This window comes from Schistocerca americana, chromosome 8 (genome assembly GCF_021461395.2).
Source record: "Schistocerca americana isolate TAMUIC-IGC-003095 chromosome 8, iqSchAmer2.1, whole genome shotgun sequence".
Classification (NCBI taxonomy): domain Eukaryota; kingdom Metazoa; phylum Arthropoda; class Insecta; order Orthoptera; family Acrididae; genus Schistocerca; species Schistocerca americana.
In genome coordinates, this window is record NC_060126.1 from 438,086,256 (window position 1) to 438,107,026 (window position 20,771).

The 20,771-nt window shown below is 42.5% G+C and overlaps 1 protein-coding gene across 1 annotated transcript in view; it reads left to right on the forward strand.

Annotated features, from left to right (window-relative positions):
• Window positions 1–20,771, forward strand: part of LOC124545150 (pacifastin-like protease inhibitor cvp4) — a 110,412-nt gene that overhangs the window by 67,702 nt on the left and 21,939 nt on the right. The window contains exon 4 of the mRNA XM_047123980.1: window positions 4,631–4,780. Within this exon, the coding sequence (XP_046979936.1) occupies window positions 4,631–4,780 (150 nt within the window). The remainder of the gene's footprint in view (window positions 1–4,630; window positions 4,781–20,771) is intronic.

A 20,771-nucleotide genomic window follows, 5' to 3' on the forward strand; every position in this document is an offset into this window, starting at 1 on the left:
ATTGCAGTCTATTTTGCTATGTAGACCCCCCCCCCCCCGCCCCCCCCCCCGAATCATTACGAAGTCCACAGGGTGGCCTGGTGTTCGAGCATAGCTAATCTATGAGTGTGCGAGAATCTATTACTCTTGTTTATCGCTCTTAAAATGTGGCCACCATCTGTGGCAGAAGAAATGAAATCATCTGCTGGAAGGTTTAATCTTATGGCTTATTGCTGTGATCAAGTAAAATTTAATGGAACTGTATTGTGTATGAGACACAAGAATGCTGATGCTTCATACGTGCATTTGAGCAATTCTATCACTGGCAGAAATGAAGTTCGAATTCAAAACCTACTGCCCATGACCACTGTTTAGAAAACCTGGTGGTCTAACATAATGATTCACAAATATCTGATCAGGCTCCAAATTTTCCAATGTTATCTGCACAGCTATATCGTCAAATTATCGTCTCCAGATGTTGCTGTGGCCACTGTGTGTGAACGTGACTCTAAGCAACATTCTTTAAAATACGTTCTTATTTAGTGTCTTGTTGGCAATGATTCGTTAAAAATATAGCTTAGCAGTCTACTCTAACAATTACTCCTCAATATTTTTCTTATGATAATTCTCTTAACCTAGAGGTGGTTAGAAAAATGGTCATGACTCGTACTGAAAAGAAGGGATATGCAACTGATTACTCTGCTCTTCATTTACGGTATCTCACTGTCTCGTACCCATTTGCTTATACTTTTTATATTTCAGCCCTTTGTATAATTGATGGCTCTTGGCAGCTGGCAGTGTTGCTCAGAAACACATTGACTGGAAAATGTTACTCTTCCTGTTGCTATGAAAACTGACAGCAATTTAGAATACACCAAGGTGACAAAAGTCACGGGATACCTCCTAATTTCGTGTCGGGTCTCCTTTTGACCAGGGTTGTGGAGCACCTCCACGTGGCTGTGGACTCCACAAGTCGTTGGAAGCCCCTGCAGAAGTATTGAGCCACGCTGTTCTATAGCAGAACATAATTGCAAAAGTGATATGCTGCAGGATTTTGAACAGCAGCTAACCTCTCGATTACGACCCACTTCGAACGATCTGGGTGGCTAAGAAATTAGTTCAAACTGTAGAGAATGTTTCTCAAATCAGTTGCGAACAGCGGTAGCCCAGTATTATGGCACATTTTCATCCATAAAAATCCCACCTTTGTTTGGATACGTGAAGTCCATGAACGGCTGGAAATGGTCTTCAAGTAGCTGAATACAACCATTTCTCATCCATGATCAGTTCCGTAGGACCAGAGGATCCAGTCCATTCATTTTAAACACAGCCCCCACCATTAAGAGACCACCACAAGCATGTACAGTGCCATGTTGACAACCAGGATCCACGACTTCGTTGGGTCTCCGTCATATTCGAGCCCTACAATAGTCTCTTACCAACTGAACGGGACTCATCTAACCAGGTCACGGTATTTTATTTATCTAGGATCCAACCGATATGGTCGCAACCCAAGGAGAAGCGCTGCAGGCGATGATCCGTTAGCAAAGGCACTCGCGTCAGTCCTCTGCTTCCATAGCCCATTAACGACGTATTTTTCCGCACTCTCCTAACGGATACATTCGTCATACGTACCACATTTATTTCGCGCTGTCTTGCTTGTCTGCCAGTACTGACAACTGTACACAAACTTCCTGCTCCCGGTCGTTGAATGAAGGCCGTTGGCCACTGCGCTCTTTGTGGTGAGAAGTAATGCCTAAAATCTGGTATTCCCAGCACACTCTTGACACTGTGGATCTCGGAATATTGAGTTTCCCAAGGATTTCCGGAATGGAATGTCGCGAGTATCTAGATCCTACTACCATTGCGCATTCAAAGTCCGTTAATTTCCGTTATGAGGTTATAATCACAACGGAAACCTTTTCAGATGAGTCATCTGGAGACAAATGACAGCTCTGCCAACGCACCAGCGTTGTATACCTTATGTACAGAATACTACCGCGGTCTGTATATGTCTATCCCAGGACTTTTGGCATCTCAGTGGACATTTGGTAGCTGTGTGACAGTCGACTTACTTCCTGGAGTGGTGCAGAACAATACTGCTAAATTCACTTGTTACTTCCTTGTCACTTCAATTACATATTTTAAATGAATTTCACTTATGGTTATATAGGGTGGGGCTACATTCATTTAGGTAGCATCGTGCAGAGTTGGATGGTGAGAATGTGTCAGACACCCGAAAATATTAATGCAACGTTAGCGTCATTTCCCACATTTATAAACAAGAGAAGTCTACTAGTGTCAAAGACAGGTCATAATTTGAGGAACAAAGTTCTGAGAATTTACGTTGGGATCATAGCATTGTGTGGCGGTGAGGCATACACTGTGGGGTAAACGGAACAGTAGAGAATAGAAGAATTTGAGACGTGGTTCTGCACAAGAATGTTGAAAATTATGTGGAATAATACGGTAAAGAATGAGGAGGTTCTCTACAGAGCCAACTAGGAAAGGAATATGAGGAAAATAGCGACAAGAAGAAGTTACAGGATGATAGCACAACTGCTAAAGCATCAGGGAATAACTTGCATGGTAATGGTTCAAATGGCTCTGAGCACTATGGGAGTAAACATCCGAGGTCATCAGTCCCCTATAACTTAGAACTACTTAAACCAAACTAACCTAAGGTCATCACACACATCCATGCCCGAGGCAGGATTCGAACCTGCGACCGTAGCGGTCCCGCGGTTCCAGGCTGAACCGCCTAGAACCGCTCGGCCACACCGGCAGCCTTGCATGGAAAGGAACAGAGCTGTAGAGGTAGGAACTGTAAAAAAAAGACAGAGATTGGAATACATCCAACAAATAATTAAGGAAGTATGTTTCTATTACTGCTCTGAGATGCAAAGATTGGCGCAGGAGAGGAATTCGTGGTGGACCACATTAAAGCAGTCAAAAGACAGATGATTCGAAACTAAAAACAGCGTCGTTCTCGCTAGCTCACTCTGCACTCAGTAGCTGTAGTCGTGAGGAATTATGCCTGAGCTTTCCTGCGAGAGAATGGCCTGCGGTACCAGACTCTGCCTGTATCTGTGTGGTAGCGGTGGAAAACAGCTGTTACCTGGCTGATCAACTCCGTGTAGGTAAGGATGAGGCAGCAGCAGCAGAGTCTTTCAGATCTAGTTGGAAGTGTCATCTTAGAGGGTTCGCACCTCAGTGGGCTGTAGATGAAACATCACAGTTTCTGCTTCAGTGCTGGTTAGCTGCAACACTGAGAATCTAGGTGTACAATTCCGGGTATTTGGACTTGTCAAGCTAAGCTATCCTTCTGCAGGGACGAAAATGTGTCCTAGGTTTCTGGTCGTTTTAGCACAGTTGGCCACTTTGGGATTTCAAAACTTCTCCCTTCAGACTCTCTTTCTTCGTTGTGTCAGTAACTGTATAGACAGTGTTGCGTCCGATATGAAACATCTTGAGGCAGTTTGTGCAGTCATCATTATGACGAGATCTCTATGTCGTTATGATATTAGTTTGGTATGTTGCTTGCTTGAGCGCTCAACCTCCGTATACATCTATATATATACTCCGCAAGCCACCGTACAGTGTGTGGTGGAGGTAACCCTGTACGCTGCTAAGCAGGTCTATACCACGTCCGGTCGTGTGTTGTATATGAAGAGCTGACATTAATCATATGGGAGAAACATCATTAATTGTCAACTGTCAGCTTTGTATCCGATGATGTTATGTAGGGTGGCTAGAGCGTGAAACCAACTTTTTTCACTCAAGAAAGGATCCTTAGCGAGGGCATCTTTATGCAGCTCAACAAGATAAATCTGCAGGAATATTAAAAATTTCCCATCTCTTTGTAATTATTGTTTTGAAACAGGTAGTTGCAAGTTACTATGTGTTTTAAGTTGCTACTATGAATCGTAAATTGCTTATGTTAGGTAGAAAATGAGTATGCATTAACAACAAAATGTATTTTTCTATACGATGCCTTTGACAGTACTGGTTAAAGGTGTTTCCCTGTGCCCCTTCGTATACATCCCACTCCCCTCTTCCTCTACTGGCGCGAACTGTAGATGAGGTGTATGATGAGTGAAGCTTTCATGTTGCCCAGCTTGAAATTCCAGTTCTATAATTGTCCCCAACAGTGTTTAGAGAGTATAGCATCGCCTCTTCTCTAAACTTTACACTTTAAGTTCCTTGAGCGCCTCGGTTACCTTTTGATAGTTGTATAGTTACAAATCACATATAGGTAACTACACTTGTGACAAAGGCAAACGTATATAGGTGTAGAACGGGACACAAATCTCTCCTTAACTTTTGACTGCAAAAGATTTTAAATAATTTCTTTCGTGTGTCTCCCTTTAATATGTAATAACTTTTCAAATAACTGTAACATGGACTCATTGTGTGACATCAAAATGAACTGTAAATTGACGTTTGGTTTATGTCAGCACCACTTGCGAGTGGATACTTAGAATTTAAATGAAAGCCTGGAGACGGATTCGTTTGCAATGCAAGTAATCACAACGTGCCTGTGTGTTTGTGTGTGCGTGTGTGTGTGTATGTACGTATGTGTGTGCGCGCAAGCGTGTATGGGGCAAAAGAACTATTACTAATGATTACTTTCTCTCTTACTTTCGTACAGCTCACAGTGCTCCAAAACGAATTAAGCGTTCACCACAGCATTGTAAACCCTACACAGCGTATAAAAAAGACTGCAACGTTTGTTTTTGCAATAGAAATGGCACCAACGCAGTCTGCACGTATTTAGAGTGTAACACTGGCACACAGAGAGGTAAGTTCCTGGCCTACTCGTCTCTACGTTCTTTGTTAATGTTGGTCATTGCTTTGATTTCTACGTCATGATAACCCATACATTAAGAGAAGGTCGAAATGAAGATGTATCAACAGTCCTTCTTTGAATGTTACTTGATTATTCTGTGAATACACATTGGGGTTTTCTATTTCGCACCAGAATAATAATGTTATTGTGGAAGCATAAGATTTTGTAAAAGTTCTGCTACGCGAGCTGGGAATACGGGGGGTTAGCGCTGGGCTGATGTGGCGATCAGTTCGTCAACAAGACGTACTGACAATTAAGTAGACCACAAGTGGGGCTGACAGAAACGCAAGCGCTGTTGTGCTTGTTATCAAGCCACTGTGAGGTAACACTATGCACTTCCCTGCCTTGGCGCCACTACAAAGTCAAACATGGATAGAATAGAAGCGAGCTTGACAACCCAGACATTATTCAATCACTACAGGGTGCCAAGAAGTATTCGCAGTTCAGATAAATTAGGATAAATGCGGTCATACACTAAGAGACACCACGACACAAGGGTGGGCTTGGCCGTTTAAAGAGAGAGAGTTCCAGAGCTTAGTAAGTAATTTTGTTGTGCTGCCTTCCTGTTCAAATGGTTCAAATGACTCTAAGCACTATGGGACTTAACATCTGAGGTCATCAGTCCCCAGACTTAGAACTACTTAAACATAACTAACCTATGGACATAACACACACATTCATGCCTGAGGCAGGACTAGAACCAGAGAGAATTACTACTGAGTTTCACTGAAATCACGGCAGGTTGATCAATGATGGTCAGCCTAATACTTTTTTCCTGATGTCAACTTCGAGAGGCGCCCATCAGCCATTGCTGCGTACTGAGTAATTTTGTATGAACACACTGGTGAGGAGCAAGCCCTCCTCCACTACTGGGTCACTGTGGATCATCTGCAAGCCACCGTCGACCAGGTAAAGCATGTCAGTGCAGCCTGTTGCCGACCATTTAGTGTCTACTGCAGTCTTGGTCGATCCGTGGTATTGACTGCCGCTGCCAGCGCAGTACACGGCTGTAGCACTGGCCTGTGGCGGCGACTTCAAAGACTTCCTGGCGAGGCGTCAACACTCCTTCGCAGCATGTGGGCTTGAGCCCAGAGTCCGACTGCAGCTCTGAATACACTTACATCACTGTACACTCTTCAAGATAAACAAATATTATGAGAGATACCAATGTATCAGGATGTCTCCGGGTGTGCACTGGAATACTCATCCTTATTTCCTTATTTAATGCTCGATCTACTGACAGCAAAGTGACCACAGCAAATGGGTCGCAACAAGATGGTACTCATGAAAGGTATTTGGCGCACAGGATTAGCGGAGCGGTCTAAGGCGCTGCAGTCATGGTTTGTGCAGCTGGTCCTGGCGGAGTTCGAGTCTTCTCTCGGGCATGGGTGTGTGTGTTTGTCCTTAGGATAATTTAGGTTAAGTAGTGTGTAAGCTTAGGGACTGATGACCTTAGCAGTTAAGTCCCATAAGATTCACACACATTTGAACATTTGCCGGCCGGGTTGGCCGAGCGGTTCTAGGCGCTTCAGTCCGGAATCGCGCGACCGCTACGGTCGCAGGTTCGAATCCTGCCTCGGGCATGGATGTGTGTGATGTCCTTAGGTCAGTTAGGTTTAAGTAGTTCTAAGATCTAGGGGACTGATGACCTTAGAAGTTAAGTCCCATAGTGCTCAGAGCCATTTGAACCAATCCTTTCTGCATTAATTACAGTGCCATAGGTTTCTTCAGTAAAATAAATAAAGGAAAAAAATCTGCTCTCCTCACAGCTAGGATTGTGTGCTTGCTCCACCTTAATTCACTCTGTCCATAAACATCCAGATACTTGAAGGTTTCGATTGATTTTAGTGTTCTGTTTCCACTCACATTATTAAATGTGACATGATCATTCACCATTTTTGCGTTACACCAAGGAGAAATTTGGAAAAGGAACTGAAATTCGTGGGGAAGAAATAAGACCTGGAGTTTTGCCGACGACACTGCAGTTCTAACACAGGCAGCAATGGACTAGGAAGAGCAGTTGAGAGAAGGTCAGTGTCTTGAAAGGAGATTATAAGATAACAATCAACAACAGTGAAACGAGGATAATGGAATGTAGTTGAATTGAATCAGTCATTGATGAGGGAACTGAACTAGGAAACGGATCACTAAAAGTAGTGGACAACTTCTGCTATTTGGACAGCAAAATAACGGATGTTGGTCGAAACAGAGAGGATATCAAATGTGGGACGACAGGAATGAAAAAGTTAGAATCGTTTTTCACTTTTTCGTCTGTGGGCTTCGTTGAATTAACTGAAAATGGTGGAAAATTTTCACGACACTGGAATTCTGTAACTTTTAACTGTGTCTGAAGGGGTTTAACTATAAGTTACTTCTTGCTTTTGGGTCAAAATCCCATTGCTATTGACTAATAGTTTGCCTTGTGACATATAGGACTGAGAAACTACGTAGTTTGCTGCTGTGGGAAAGCAGAGGTAATGTGTAAATTTTAGTTTATGGACGTATGGTATCGATACGGTGGAGGAATATTTCATCCCTTTCAGTTTATTATTCACAGATGTAAAATGATTTCTCTTAGTACGGTGACGACTTGTCAGAACATCGGATATCTCAACGATCTGGGAGCTGAGCTTACACAAGGTAGATGCACCCACCTGCCTACAGACATTAGTGATGAGATGCAGCTCTTGCTGCAGGTCTTCGTTGATGTGGTAGTTTCTCGTGACGTCAAGAGAACGATTGTAATATTCCCTGTTAGGGAGTTACATTTGCTTTTGCAATAACATAGCTCTTTGTAGAGTAGTGCTCGCAGGGGCGAAGTCCCTTAGGTGATGAGAGATGCCAGTGAAACTGCAGGTACAACAACGTTTTCCACAAACGCATAAACCTAAACGAAATTAGGAGTCTCATTGAAATTGCGGTACGAAGAGGCGGGTTTTATTCCTCGTCGAAGGTAGAGAAGATGTCCTGGCGGTAAGAGTCACACCACACGGTAATTAATTTCGGTAGTGTAGCAGCTTCAGACATTAGAGATCATCAGGTAGTATCCAAGATATTATCGAGCGGAAAGTCTACAAGAATTTAAATTACGCTTATGTGGGCGGAAGCGTAATAACTGACAAACCGCAATGCCTACCCTCCTTTCATTAATCTACATTTCAACAGTTTTATATTGCTACTCTGAGAACATGAATCGCACTAAAACTCTTGGTAATGTATGATTTACTTTACCTATAGAAAGTAAACAGTGTGTACCATAGGTAGTTGGACATATAAACAGGAGGGGGAAGTCCACGTAATACCACACTACACTACTAGTAATTGAAAGTAGTTATTAATAACAATGAGAACGTAACCGGCTGCTGGCAGTGTGTAGCCTTACTTGATCTTTGTATACGTTCAGATTATTCACGTGCCAATTTCCTCAATTGTAAAACCTCCCTATTTCTCGTAGAAACATCATCCAAACGCATGTACGCACAACTTATAACCAAATCACAGTAGATAATTATAAACCCTCTCTCAAACGAACTTACGCACAAAATATTACGGTTATTGTTAAGAAACATTGAATTATTTACTCATGATTATATCTAAATACATTGAACGTTATTAATACAAATACATCTAATCTATATATCTTTGACAAACAGCATTCTTTGTAGTTACGATTCTTAAGGCACACTGCCGCCTAACGGTTCCTAGCAGTGAATTTCTTTGTTGTGTTATTCAGTTACCAGGTGGCATAAACGTGTACCTCCAATAATTGGCGCATTCCTTATCGTTAATCACACACATGTGCACGATGTGTTACGTAGGACACCGACGGCGCAGTCGAGGATTGCAGTCTATAATGCTATGTAGACCCCTCGAGGCATTACGAAATCCACAGGGTAGCCTGGATGATAGAGAATAGCTAATCTCTGAGTGTGTGAGAATTTTTTACTCTTGTTTATCGCCCTTAAAATGTGTTACCGCCTATTGCAAAAAAAATGAAATCGTCTGCAGGAAGGTGTAATCATATGGCTTACTGCTGTGATTAAGTAAGTTGTGATGGAACTGTGTTGTGGGTGAGACACAAGAATGATGATGCTTTATACATACATTTGAGCAATTGTTTCACTGGCAGAAATGAAGTTTGAATTAAAACCGGCTGACGATGACCACTGTTAAGAAATCATGATGGTGTAACATAATGAATCAAAAATATCTGTACAGGCTACACATTTTTCAAAGTTACCTTCACAGCTATATCGTCAAATTCTCATCTCCACATGTTGCTGAGGCCACTGTGTGTAAACATGACTCCAAGCAACTTTTTAAAAATACATTTTTATTTATGGCCTTCTTGGCACTGGGTTGTTATAAATGTAACTTAGCAGTCTACTGTAATAATTACTCTTCAATATTTCTCTTACGAAATTTCTCTTAACCTGGAGGTGGTTAGAGAAATGGTCATGACTCGTACTGAAAAGAAGGGCTATGCAACTGATTACACTGCTCTTAATGAACAGTATCTCACCCGCTCGTACCCATTTGCTTATACTTTTTATATTTCAGCTCTTTGTATATTTCATGGCTATTGGCAGCTGGTAGTGTTGCTCAAAAGCACATTGACTGGAAAATGTTACTCTTCCTGTTGCCATGAGAACTGACAGCAATATAGAATACACCAAGGTGACAAAAGTCACGGGATACCACCTAATATCGTGTCGGACCGCTTTTTGACCAGGGTTGTGCAGCACTTCCACGTGGCTGTAGACTCCACAAGTCGTTGGAAACCCCTGCAGAAGTATTGAGGAATGCTGTTCTATAGCAGACCATAACTGCAGAAGTGTTTATGCTGCAGAAGTTTGAACAGGAACTCATCTCTCGGCCATGCGGTTAAACGCGTTGCAGTCTGGAACCGCAAGACCGCTACGGTCGCAGGTTCGAATCCTGTCTCGGGCCTGGATGTGTGTGATGTCCTTAGGTTAGTTAGGTTTAACTAGTTCTAAGTTCTAGGGGACTAATGACCTCAGCAGTTGAGTCCCATAGTGCTCAGAGCCACTTGAACCATTTTGAACTCACCTCTCGATTACGACCAATGTCAAACGATGTGGGTGGCCAAATCATTAGTTCAAACTGTAGAAAATGTTTCTCAAATCAGTCGCGAACAGCTGTGGCCCAGTGTTACGGCACATTGTCATCCTTAACTATCCTGTTGTTGTTTGGGACATGGTCTCCAAGTAGCTGAATACAACCATTTCCAATCCATGATCAGTTCCGTTGGACCAGAGGACTCAGTCCATTCCTTTTAAACACAGCCCACACCATGAAGAAGCCACCACCAGCTTATACAGTGCCTTGTTGACTACCTGGGTCCACGGCGTCGTTGGGTCTCCGTCATACACGAGTCCTACAATGGTCTCTTACCAACTGAACGGGACTCATCTAACCAGTTCACGGTATTTCAGTCATCTAGGAGACAACCGATATGGTCGCAGCCCAAGGAGAGGCGCTGCAGGCGATGTCGTGCTGTTAGCAAACACACTCGCGTCAGTCCTCTGCTGCCGTAGCCCATTAACGCCATATTTTGCAGCACTGTCCTAACAGATACGTTCGTCGTACATACCACATTGATTTCACGCAGAGTTGCTTGTCTGTCAGTACTGACAACTGTATACAAACTTCGCTGCTCTCGGTCGTTGAATGAAAGCCGTTGGCCACTGTGCCCTCTGCGGCGAGAAGTAATGCCCAAAATCTGGTATTCTCGGCACACCCTTGACACTGTGGATATCGAAGTATTGAGTTCCCTAAGGATTTCCGAAATGAAATTTCGCAGCATCTAGCTCCTACTACCATTGCACATTCAAAGTCTGTTAATTCCCGTCATGTCATAATCAAAATGGAAACTTTTTCAGATGAGTCATCTGAATAGAAATGACAAATCTGGCAATGCACTAGCGTTTTATAGCTTATGTACGCGATACTACCGCAGTCTGTATATTTGCATATCTCTATACCAAGACTTTCGGCGTCTCGGTGTAGATTTGGTAACAGTGTGACAGCCGACTTACTTCCTGAAGTGGTGCAGAACAATATCGCCAAATTCATTTGTTTCTTTCTTGTCATTTCAATTACATACTTTAAATAATTTTCACTTATGGCATGTCATCAAGTTATATGGGGCGGAGATACATTCATCTGGGTAGCATCGTGCGGGATGGGATGGTGAGAATGTGTCAGACACCCGAAAATGTCGATGCAACATTAGCGACATTTCACACATTTATAAACCAGAGAGGTCTACTCGTGTCAAACACAGGTCATAATCTGAGGAGGAAATTTCTGACGACTTAATTTTGGAGCACAGCATTGTGTGGCGGTGAGACATACAGTGTGGGGAAACGGGCACAGAAGAGAATAGAGGCATTTGAGATGTGGTGCTGCAGAAGAATGTTGAAAATTAATTGGAGTAATACGGTAAGGAATGAGGAGGTTCTCTACAGAGCCAGCTAGGAAAGGAATACAAGGGAAATAGTGACAGGAAGAAGATACAGGATGATAGGTCATCTGTTAAGGCATTAGGCAATAACTTCCATGGTAAGAGACAAAGCTGTGGAGGTAGAAACTGTAGTAAAAGACGGAGATTGGAATACATCCAACAAATAACTGAGGATGTAGGTTTCAGTTACTGCTCTGAGATGCAATGGCACAGGAGAGGAATTCGTTGTGGGCCACATTAAAGGAGTCAAAAGACTGATGTTTCGGAACTAAAAATAGCGTCGTTATTGCTAGCTCACTCTTCACTCTATAGATGTAGTCGTGAAGAATTATGTCTGAGCTTTCCTGCGAGATGATGGCCTGCGGTACCAGAATCTGCTTGTATCTGTCAGTTAGGGGTGGGAAGAAGCAGCTACCACGCTCCACAGTAACGGTTGTGGCTGATCAGATTGCCAGAGATCATCAATAGGGCTTGCATGGTGCTGGTGTCGGAAGACACCCACTTGTCAACCTAAGCTATCCTTCTGTGAACGCAAGGGTGAGGCAGCAGCAGCAGAGTCTTTCAGATTTAGTTGCGAGTGTCAACTTAGAGGATTCGCACCTCAGTGGGCAGTGGGTGAAACATCACAGCTTTTGCCTCAGTACTAGTTAGCTGCAACACTGAGAATCTAGGTGTGCAATTCCTGGTTTTTGGACTTGTCAACCTAAGCTATCCTTCTGCAATGATGACAGAATGTGTCCTAGTTTTCTGATCGTGTTAGCACCGTTGGCCACTTCTGGATTTCAAAACCTCTTCACACGCTCTTTCTTTGCTGTGTCAGTAACTGTATAGACAGTGTTGCGTCCGATATGAAACATCTTGAGGCAGTTTGTGCTGTCATTATTGTGACCAGATCTCTCTGTCGCTATGATATTATTTTGGAAAGTTGTTTGCTTGAGCACTCAGCCTCCATTTACATTTATATATATATATTTCGCATGCCACCATACAGTGCTTGGCAGAGGTTACTGTGTTCCACTACCAGTAATTTTGTTTCCCATTCCACTCACAAGTAAAGTAAGTGAAGAATAACTGTACGGTACCTACTTTCTTTTATCATATCTTTGTGTTCCTTTCGTGAAATGTACTTCAGCGGCAGTAGAATTGTTCTGCTGTCAGCCTGAAACGACGGTTCGCTAAATTTTCTCTATAATGTTCGTCAAAAAGAATGTTGCCATCCCTCAAGGAATTCTCCATAATACTTTCATGTTGTAACAAATCTTGCAGTCCATCTTTAAACTGCTTTCTTCCTGCTGTCATCCCTTAATCCGCCTTGAGGAGGTATCGAACACTCGACGGTACTCACGAATTGGTTTCACTAATGTCAAATATGGACTCTCTTTTACAAATGACGCACAGTTTCCTAATGTTCTTCCATAAGCCAAAGTGAACCATTCGCCTTCCCAACTACAATCCCTATAAGCTCTTTCCATTTCATATCTCTTCGCAACGCCACGCCAGGATATCTGAATGGTATGACTGTGTCAAGCAGCACATTACTACCACTGCATTCGAACATTACTGGTTTGTTTTTCCCATTCATCTTCAGTAATTTACATTTTTATGCATTTAGAGTTACCTGCCATTCGTCACACAAACTATAAATTTTGTTGAAATCACCTTGTATCCTCGTACTGTCGCTCAACGATGACACATTACCATATACCACAACATCATCAGCAAACACTTGCAGATTGCTGCCCACCCTGTTCACCTGACCATTTACGTGTTTAGAAAACAATAGCAGTCCTATCATACTTCCCTGGGGCACTCCTGACGATATTCTTGTCTCTAATGAGCTCTCGCTTTGTCAGGGTGTCACAGTAGCTTCCATTTTTGCTGCTACTCCATAGCTGTTTCTCTCCTGCTATCATTTTGTCTCATCATTGACTCCTTCTCCGTAGCCTCTTTTACTGTAGCGGAAGAGCTTTAACTCTTTATAAACATGTGAAGGTGTTCTTTAGAAAATTCGCCTCGAATTTTCAGCTTGGAGTATCTCTGGAACAATCTCTTCAGACACAGTTGACATTAATAACGTAACGTGCAGTATATTTATCTTTCTGCTCCTGCAAAGCTGAATCAAACAGTTTGTGCATTGATCTCTAATACTTTAATGTTACGTTTTACATTCAGTCTACTGAATTTATCTAACCTTTATTGAAGTTGTCACTTAACTTTATGCCCTGATCTATTAATTACAGTCTCTTACATCCCAAGGTTCAATATCCACATGTTAACCATTAACTGTGTTACTGTTTCCACCTGCTGATTTAGCATTACAATTACAAATACATCTATCGAAAAATGACAAACTCCTAAGACCTACTAATGTCTGATTATATGTAATGGTCTAGTGGCCTCAGATAAGCTTTGTAATGGAACCTGTTCACAACATAATTTGGCTCTTTGTGCAAAAGAAATGCTGGTTTCGATGTGTTTCCGCATCATGCATGAACGTTTTCCACAAATAATCTTCTGAAACACATCTATCTGATCTATCTGTCGCTGGCTTCCATGCTATGCCAATTCAGCATTATGGGCTTGCTTAAGTACTTCATCCTGTAACCTTGCTGGCCAGACTACATGTCAACCACACATTATTTGTCAATATAATACTTCTTTGTCAGCACAGAATTGAGCTTCTGTTATGAATTTCTGGCAATTTTGGGCAGCAGTTTGAGCCATTTTGCACTTATCTTTGGCTACATGAATGCATTCCAAGGGCCATATTTTGAGCCTCAACCCATACGCATTGCTGCAGGTCTTCCAAGAAAAATGTATGGTTTCAAAATGAACCTCACTTAATCGTAAACTATGTCTAGTCAGATAGTTGATAGTATCTTCAAGACACCTAAGGCACATAAGAGTTGTGTCTGTAACTTTGTACTGTCAGTCATAAAAGTAGTAACATAAGTAAGTGATACCATAGATCAAACCAAGTATCCCTTTTTCAGAAACCAAAGAATTTTCATCCATCTTATTTAGTTCTTTAGTAGCATCCTCTATTTGCTGACGCAGTGTGGAACATAAGTTTGATAGTTGGCATCACATGGTAATATGAACTGTTTCTAATAATCCAGAAAACCAAGAATGAGACCAGTAGATAAGACCAGTAGTTATTAAATATTTAAATTGCACAAAGGTTTGATAGTAGTCAGAAGTCTATTGTAATATTACTTCCTTTTTTAACAAATGGGTATGGTTCATGATACTTCTGCAAATTTTGGCAAAAATTTCTGTAATAGCTGTCCATATCTGAAAGGACTTGAAATTCTTTCTTGTATTAGGTGTTGAGAACTGCTGCATGACTTCTACAAATTGGCGTCATTTTGCTCACCAACCTGGGAAATAACATGAGAAATTTCTGAACTTTCTTAAAACAAACTGACACACTTCAACTCATGCTGCTCTTGATCGACTAAACACATCTCATAAACGTACCAATGCTCTTGGACATCCTTAGAAAAGATTTTTATGTCATACAGATACACTACACATTGTTTCTGTTTCAAACCTCGTAACACCCTGTCTAAAATGTGGTGAAGTGTCATCAGGATATTCATTAATTGAATGGCATTCGTTGGTACTGATGATGACTGGATGGAACCACAAATGTCGTCATGGGTCCATCCTCTAGTGCTAGCTCCTTGTGCTGTGATGTTAGGCACTGGGTATATGTCCATGTATACAAGTGATCTGGATACAGACAGTCGCAACTAGATCTATAAGTCTTACTTCCATCCAAGCTGCGTTATCGCAAAATCATTAGAGGTGCTCCCAACGCTTTGTGATAGCTCCTATAATACTATCAGGGATATGTTGGTGAATACATTCCCCCATAAGAAGTAGGAGATAACGCTGTAATTTGATGTGGCTTTCTATACATGAGTGGTTCATTCCCAGTGGGAAATGTATACTGCATTATTGGTGCAGCTGGTAATAGACAGGAAGTATGAATTATTCCACATATTCTTCTAATAATCTTTCCATCTCCCCCCCCCCCCCCCCCTGCGGTTACATCCTTCCCAATGTGACACTTTCTCCTAAATTAAATGACTGCCCCAGTTTCTAATATTCTTCCATGAAACCCTTATTTAATTCCCTAAGTCGCTCCAAGCAAATGTCGGGATGGTTCCTTTGAAAGGGCACTACCTTCCCCATCCTACCCTAATCCGATGAGGCCGATGACCTCGCAGTTTGGTCTCTTCCCCAAAACAGCCCAACCCAATCCTCCTTATTTAATTCTCCCTCCTTCAATAACTGCAAGGTAGCTGTTAATGCAGCATGTGATAGCTCTGCTTCTAGCGAACTAAAGTTGTCTTCACTAACAGGCACTGCCCAGCTTCTGTCAACCTCTCATATACCGAATGTACGGTGTTCTTCATTTTCCATCAACGTCACAATGACACGTGAAATATTAACTGGCAGCTCTGCTCCAACGCCCATCCAGATTAGTTTATGTGTACCTTTCAGTATCATATTCTACAAGTCAAATCTGAGACATATCCAAAGCAGTTTTCCTGATATCTGGAGTGTTCTATGTCACAGTAAGGCTTTTTCGGCAGGAAAACCGAGATGAAACGATGTCGCATTCAGCTGCACATGCACCATTCTAAATCGACTTTGGCATGGTGTTTGATAAGGCAGTCTAGCCCAAGTGTGACATTGTAGCTTAGGGAGTACTTTCATGCTAATGCAGAAGTCTTTCCCTCCCACTAAGAATCCAAACAACAAGGCAAGTGAACACTATCCCCACCAACACCACATAGCCTAAAGAGAGTTAGGTTCAAATTTTTTATACCAAATATGCCCACAAGTATTGTGGATGCATGCAATGCCATACCTAACAAAAATCTCCACTTCTTCAACCCCACACCCCTCCTTACAGCCACTTAAATAATAGTCAAATGGCTCTGAGCACTATGGGACTTAACTTCTGCGGTCATCAGTCCCCTAGAACTTAGAACTACTTAAACTTAACTAACCTAAGGACAGCACACACATCCATACCCGAGGCAGGATTCGAACCTGCGACCGTAGCGGTGATGCCGTTCCAGACTGTAGCGCCTAGAACCGCTCGGTCACCCCGGCCGGTAAATAATAGTCTGTCACTGATTCTACTCAGGAGTGTCTTATGCTTGTAGTCGCTTACACTTCATTCATCAAGGCTTTCTATGGTTTTGTTGAATGTGGCGTAGATGACCTCCTTTATGACGTACGATTTCAGTATTAAAAACCAATTCCTTTTTCCCTAAGCTAGTCTCTACCTGAGTCTCAGTTTCCACAGTCTCATTTAAAACTTTTGGAGACACCATGCATGCTTTATGTGACATCTCAGCAGACGAACCCTGCAAGATGCAATGAACGGCCTTTGCTCTGCAGGCTGAAAATGGCTCTACTGGCACTGTCATCATCTGTTAAATGATATGTGTTACTATGTATCGTCCTAATTTGATTCTCCAAACATTACACTGATCTCCCTGTCTCACAGGTATCCCAGTAACTGGTTCCTAAACACGTTCTTTCTTCTACACTGTCGAGTCACAGTAATTTTTACCACCTGTCAGAAGACAACCGTCTTTCCCAGGGAGGTCTGCTGTGAGATGTCCAGGAGGTGAATCAGTGAGGTTCTGGAAGATACTGGTAGGAATGTGGAGTCTCACTGACACCTTTTTTGTTGACCGTTGCACTAGGTTTCTTGGTTGAGAATCCGTGGTGCGAACAGCCCAGTCAAAGTGGTTCATGTCTGACATGTTGCATTGTCCTTGTGGTGTCACCGCCAGACACCACACTTGCTAGGTGGTAGCTTAAATCGGCCGCGGTCCATTTAGTACATGTCGGACCCGCGTGTCGCCACTGTGTGATCGCAGACCGAGCGCCACCACAAGGCAGGTCGCGAGATACGGACGAGCACTCACCCCAGTTGTACGACGACTTTGCTATCGACTACACTGACGAAGCCTTTCTCTCATTTGCCGAGAGACTGTTAGAATAGCCTTCAGCTAAGTCCATGGCTACGACCTAGCAAGGCGCCAATTGTAACAGTGCATGTATCTTACGAGTCTCATTTGTATAGTCAAGAGAGATGTATCACAAGGTGTGATTAAAAGTTAAGTATATTCCAAAGCTACGTATTTTCTTTATAGCAGTCATAACGTATCCTGGCCGGCCGAAGTGGCCGTGCGGTTAAAGGCGCTGCAGTCTGGAACCGCAAGACCGCTACGATCGCAGGTTCGAATCCTGCCTCGGGCATGGTTGTTTGTGATGTCCTTAGGTTAGTTAGGTTTAACTAGTTCTAAGTTCTAGGGGACTAATGACCTCGGCAGTTGAGTCCCATAGTGCTCAGAGCCATTTGAACCATAACGTATCCTGTTCCAGACTTGACGCCAGTCGGCGTGTGTGTACGCGTGCCTTTCGGCTCCCTTCTCAGTGTGGCGTAGCTAGCTTGTTACGCCACAACAGTCCTGCTGGTTGATACCATCGTGTTGCAGCCTGGCTGCCTGTAGAGGTGTAAATGGTCCCCAAGGATAGAAGCATAATTGTTTTGATCAACTGTGCCTTCCAAAATGACAAGAATGAGGGAATGTCTTCTGACTATATTCTTCTGACAATTGTTTAAGGCGATGGATTTCTGAAATTTCACGCCTTTCAAACTAACGGCCATCTTTCTCATGGAACATAAAACGTAATTCACCTGAAAATATGACCTGTCACCAATCAGTGGGCGTCCAATTTCAGCCTTTGTCGGCAGTGAACAGTAGTCGGGATGGGTGCATGAACAACATACCTACTGCAGAGGCCCACACACAGCAACTTTCAGTGAACGGACATTGAGGAGACACTGTTGGTAGCCCTGGTTTCATCTGGACAGATAGCTGTTCAACAATTGCACGTGTATTTGCCTTTACAAATTTCTACAGCCGTCGTTCCCCCTTATTTCCTGTGGTGCACCAGAGTGTGTCAGTGAAAGTTTTGGATAGCGCAGTTTTGAAATACTCTGTATACTTTTATCATGGAGACACGCGAACAGTTTACGAATTTAGCCTTTTCTGAAATGCCTCCAGCCTTGGCCCAAACACAAATGATCGTGTCATTTTGGGCGTCAGATATATTGATCTATTCCACATTACGGCAACGATTACACTATTGTCATTGTCCCCTGGACAAGCTTTATAAAACCTTCACACTAGTCAGCCACCTTCCGTCTGTGAATTGTCATTGCACGCTGACGTCAAACATAGAGGATGACCACATTAACGTTACTTGACCGTGTACAACGTTACATCATTTCCTGCATGTCCGCCGGCCGGTGTAGCCGAGCGGTTCTAGACGCTACAGTCTGGAACCGCGCGACCGCAACGGTCACAGGTTCGAATCCTGCCTCGGGCATGTATGTGTGTGATGTCCTTAGGTTAGTTAGGTCTAAGTAGTTCTAAGTTCTAGGGGACTGATTACCTCATAAGTTAAGTCCCATAGTGCTCAGAGTCATTTGAACCATTTGAACATGCATGTCCAGGGAGGACTGAACATTTCGAAACTTTTCATGACGCACCACGTACTTCTTGGCATTCCCTGCTAATTTCAGTCGAGACAAACTTAAATTCTGCTCGTCATTCTAGTTCCCTAACTTTGCAGCAGGATGTGAGTTATTAAAAAAACTAAAAATATGATCACCATATTTGCTGAAGGAGGCGTTTCTGGCTCTTGGAACAGGTGGAGATTAGATAGGAATTGACTGTTCCTTTTTTTTTTCTCCTGTAGTCTCTCTAATACCCTTTGCAAATTCACATTATACACTCGCTCTTCAGTTCACTGATAAAACAAGTGCTGTACTGCTCTGTAAGCCGAAACTTCTTTACTGTCATTTCACTGATACTACCAGAAGATTACAAATAAAAATATAAGGCAGCACGAGAAAAAGTCATACACACCATGGTGAAAAAAATTTGTCGGCACTTGTTTTCACAAAGTCGTTGAACGCCATTGCTGCACTGCCATTGTCGTAACTGCTGCACTCGTCAGTTAAGAAATCTCAACTCCGGAGCTTTTCTGACATCACTTCTGCAGGGAGGTGTGGTCGAGTGGTTCTCTGTATGAGGTTGAGCAGAGGAGCAGTGGTTGACGGAACAAATTATTGATTTTCAAGCGAGACAGGCACAGAAAATGCGCACCCGCAGGAGGCGGGCGATGAGCCTCAGGCCGGACTGGCTGACTTTGAGGTGACAGCGTCAGTGGTTTTTGATCACAGGTTTCTTCTGCGACCTCGCTAGCAGCGCATTCCAAGCGGACTTCCAAAGCTGTGACAGGCGGCAGCCAACAATTCTGTGCTAATGTTTCGTGTTTCTAAGTGAAGTGATTTGATAAGAGTACGTTAAGGTCTGTGTGGAAAAGTACGAGCGTGAAAAGATTCATTAACTAATTCAATATACAGTGTAACGAAGCTCCATTGAAACAAATATTCATATATTTGATGTCTGTTCTTTCGGACATGAACAAAAAAAGATACCATTTTGATCCTGTGGGCATTATGAATCAAGGCACAAAGAATTTAAATACATTAGCTCGAAGTGGACATTGATCTGTATCAATGGGATAAGTTGAAATATTTTGATGCACCAGGATTCGAACCTGGGCCTCATGCTTACTAGCAGATGAAGGCTCCTAGGGTAGACCATGAAGTTGTTGTGACCAGTGTGTCCGTACGACGTAGTGGTCAGCACATCTTATTAGTAAGTAGGAGACAAGTATTCGGATCCTGGTCAGGCACACATTTTCAACTTTCCCCGTTGTAATAAGTGAATGCCCGTTGGCAGCTATTGTATTTAATTGTTTTATGTCTTACATTAGGTCGTATTACTATACTTAATGAAAATCAGTTCAACACTTAGTTTTAATAGAATTAAAAATTTCTTTTTGTGATGTAAGATGTAACTTTTTTAAAAACTGTTTTGATATAGGTTTCGTAGAAACTGTAGGCTACCTAAGGACTGAAATCCAAATTATCTACTGACAGAGAAAGATTATTTAAAGTGTCTGCAATTGTGGAACTATCTTATTTATTAGATTAATCATCTTTATTGTTTACCCTGTCACCACTGTTGCTGTGTTCCATATAGCTGTTTCCTCACTGCTGGTGAAACTTTTTTTAAAATTGAAATTGCGTATATTTTGAAGCTCTGATGGTTTTGACTTTGCACATCTTACAGTTTACAATTGTACTTGTAAGTTGGAAACGGTTCTGGCTTTTGTGCTTTCGTGATTAGTACATGTTTCATTACTAACAGATACATTATTGCATCACTACATGTGTGTGTGTGTGTGTGTGTGTGTGTGTGTGTGTGTGTCGGGGGGTGGGGAAGGGGGGAGAGGAGGGGCTAATTGTGTGAGTGAAGAAATAGGTTAATAAGTGAAGAAGTC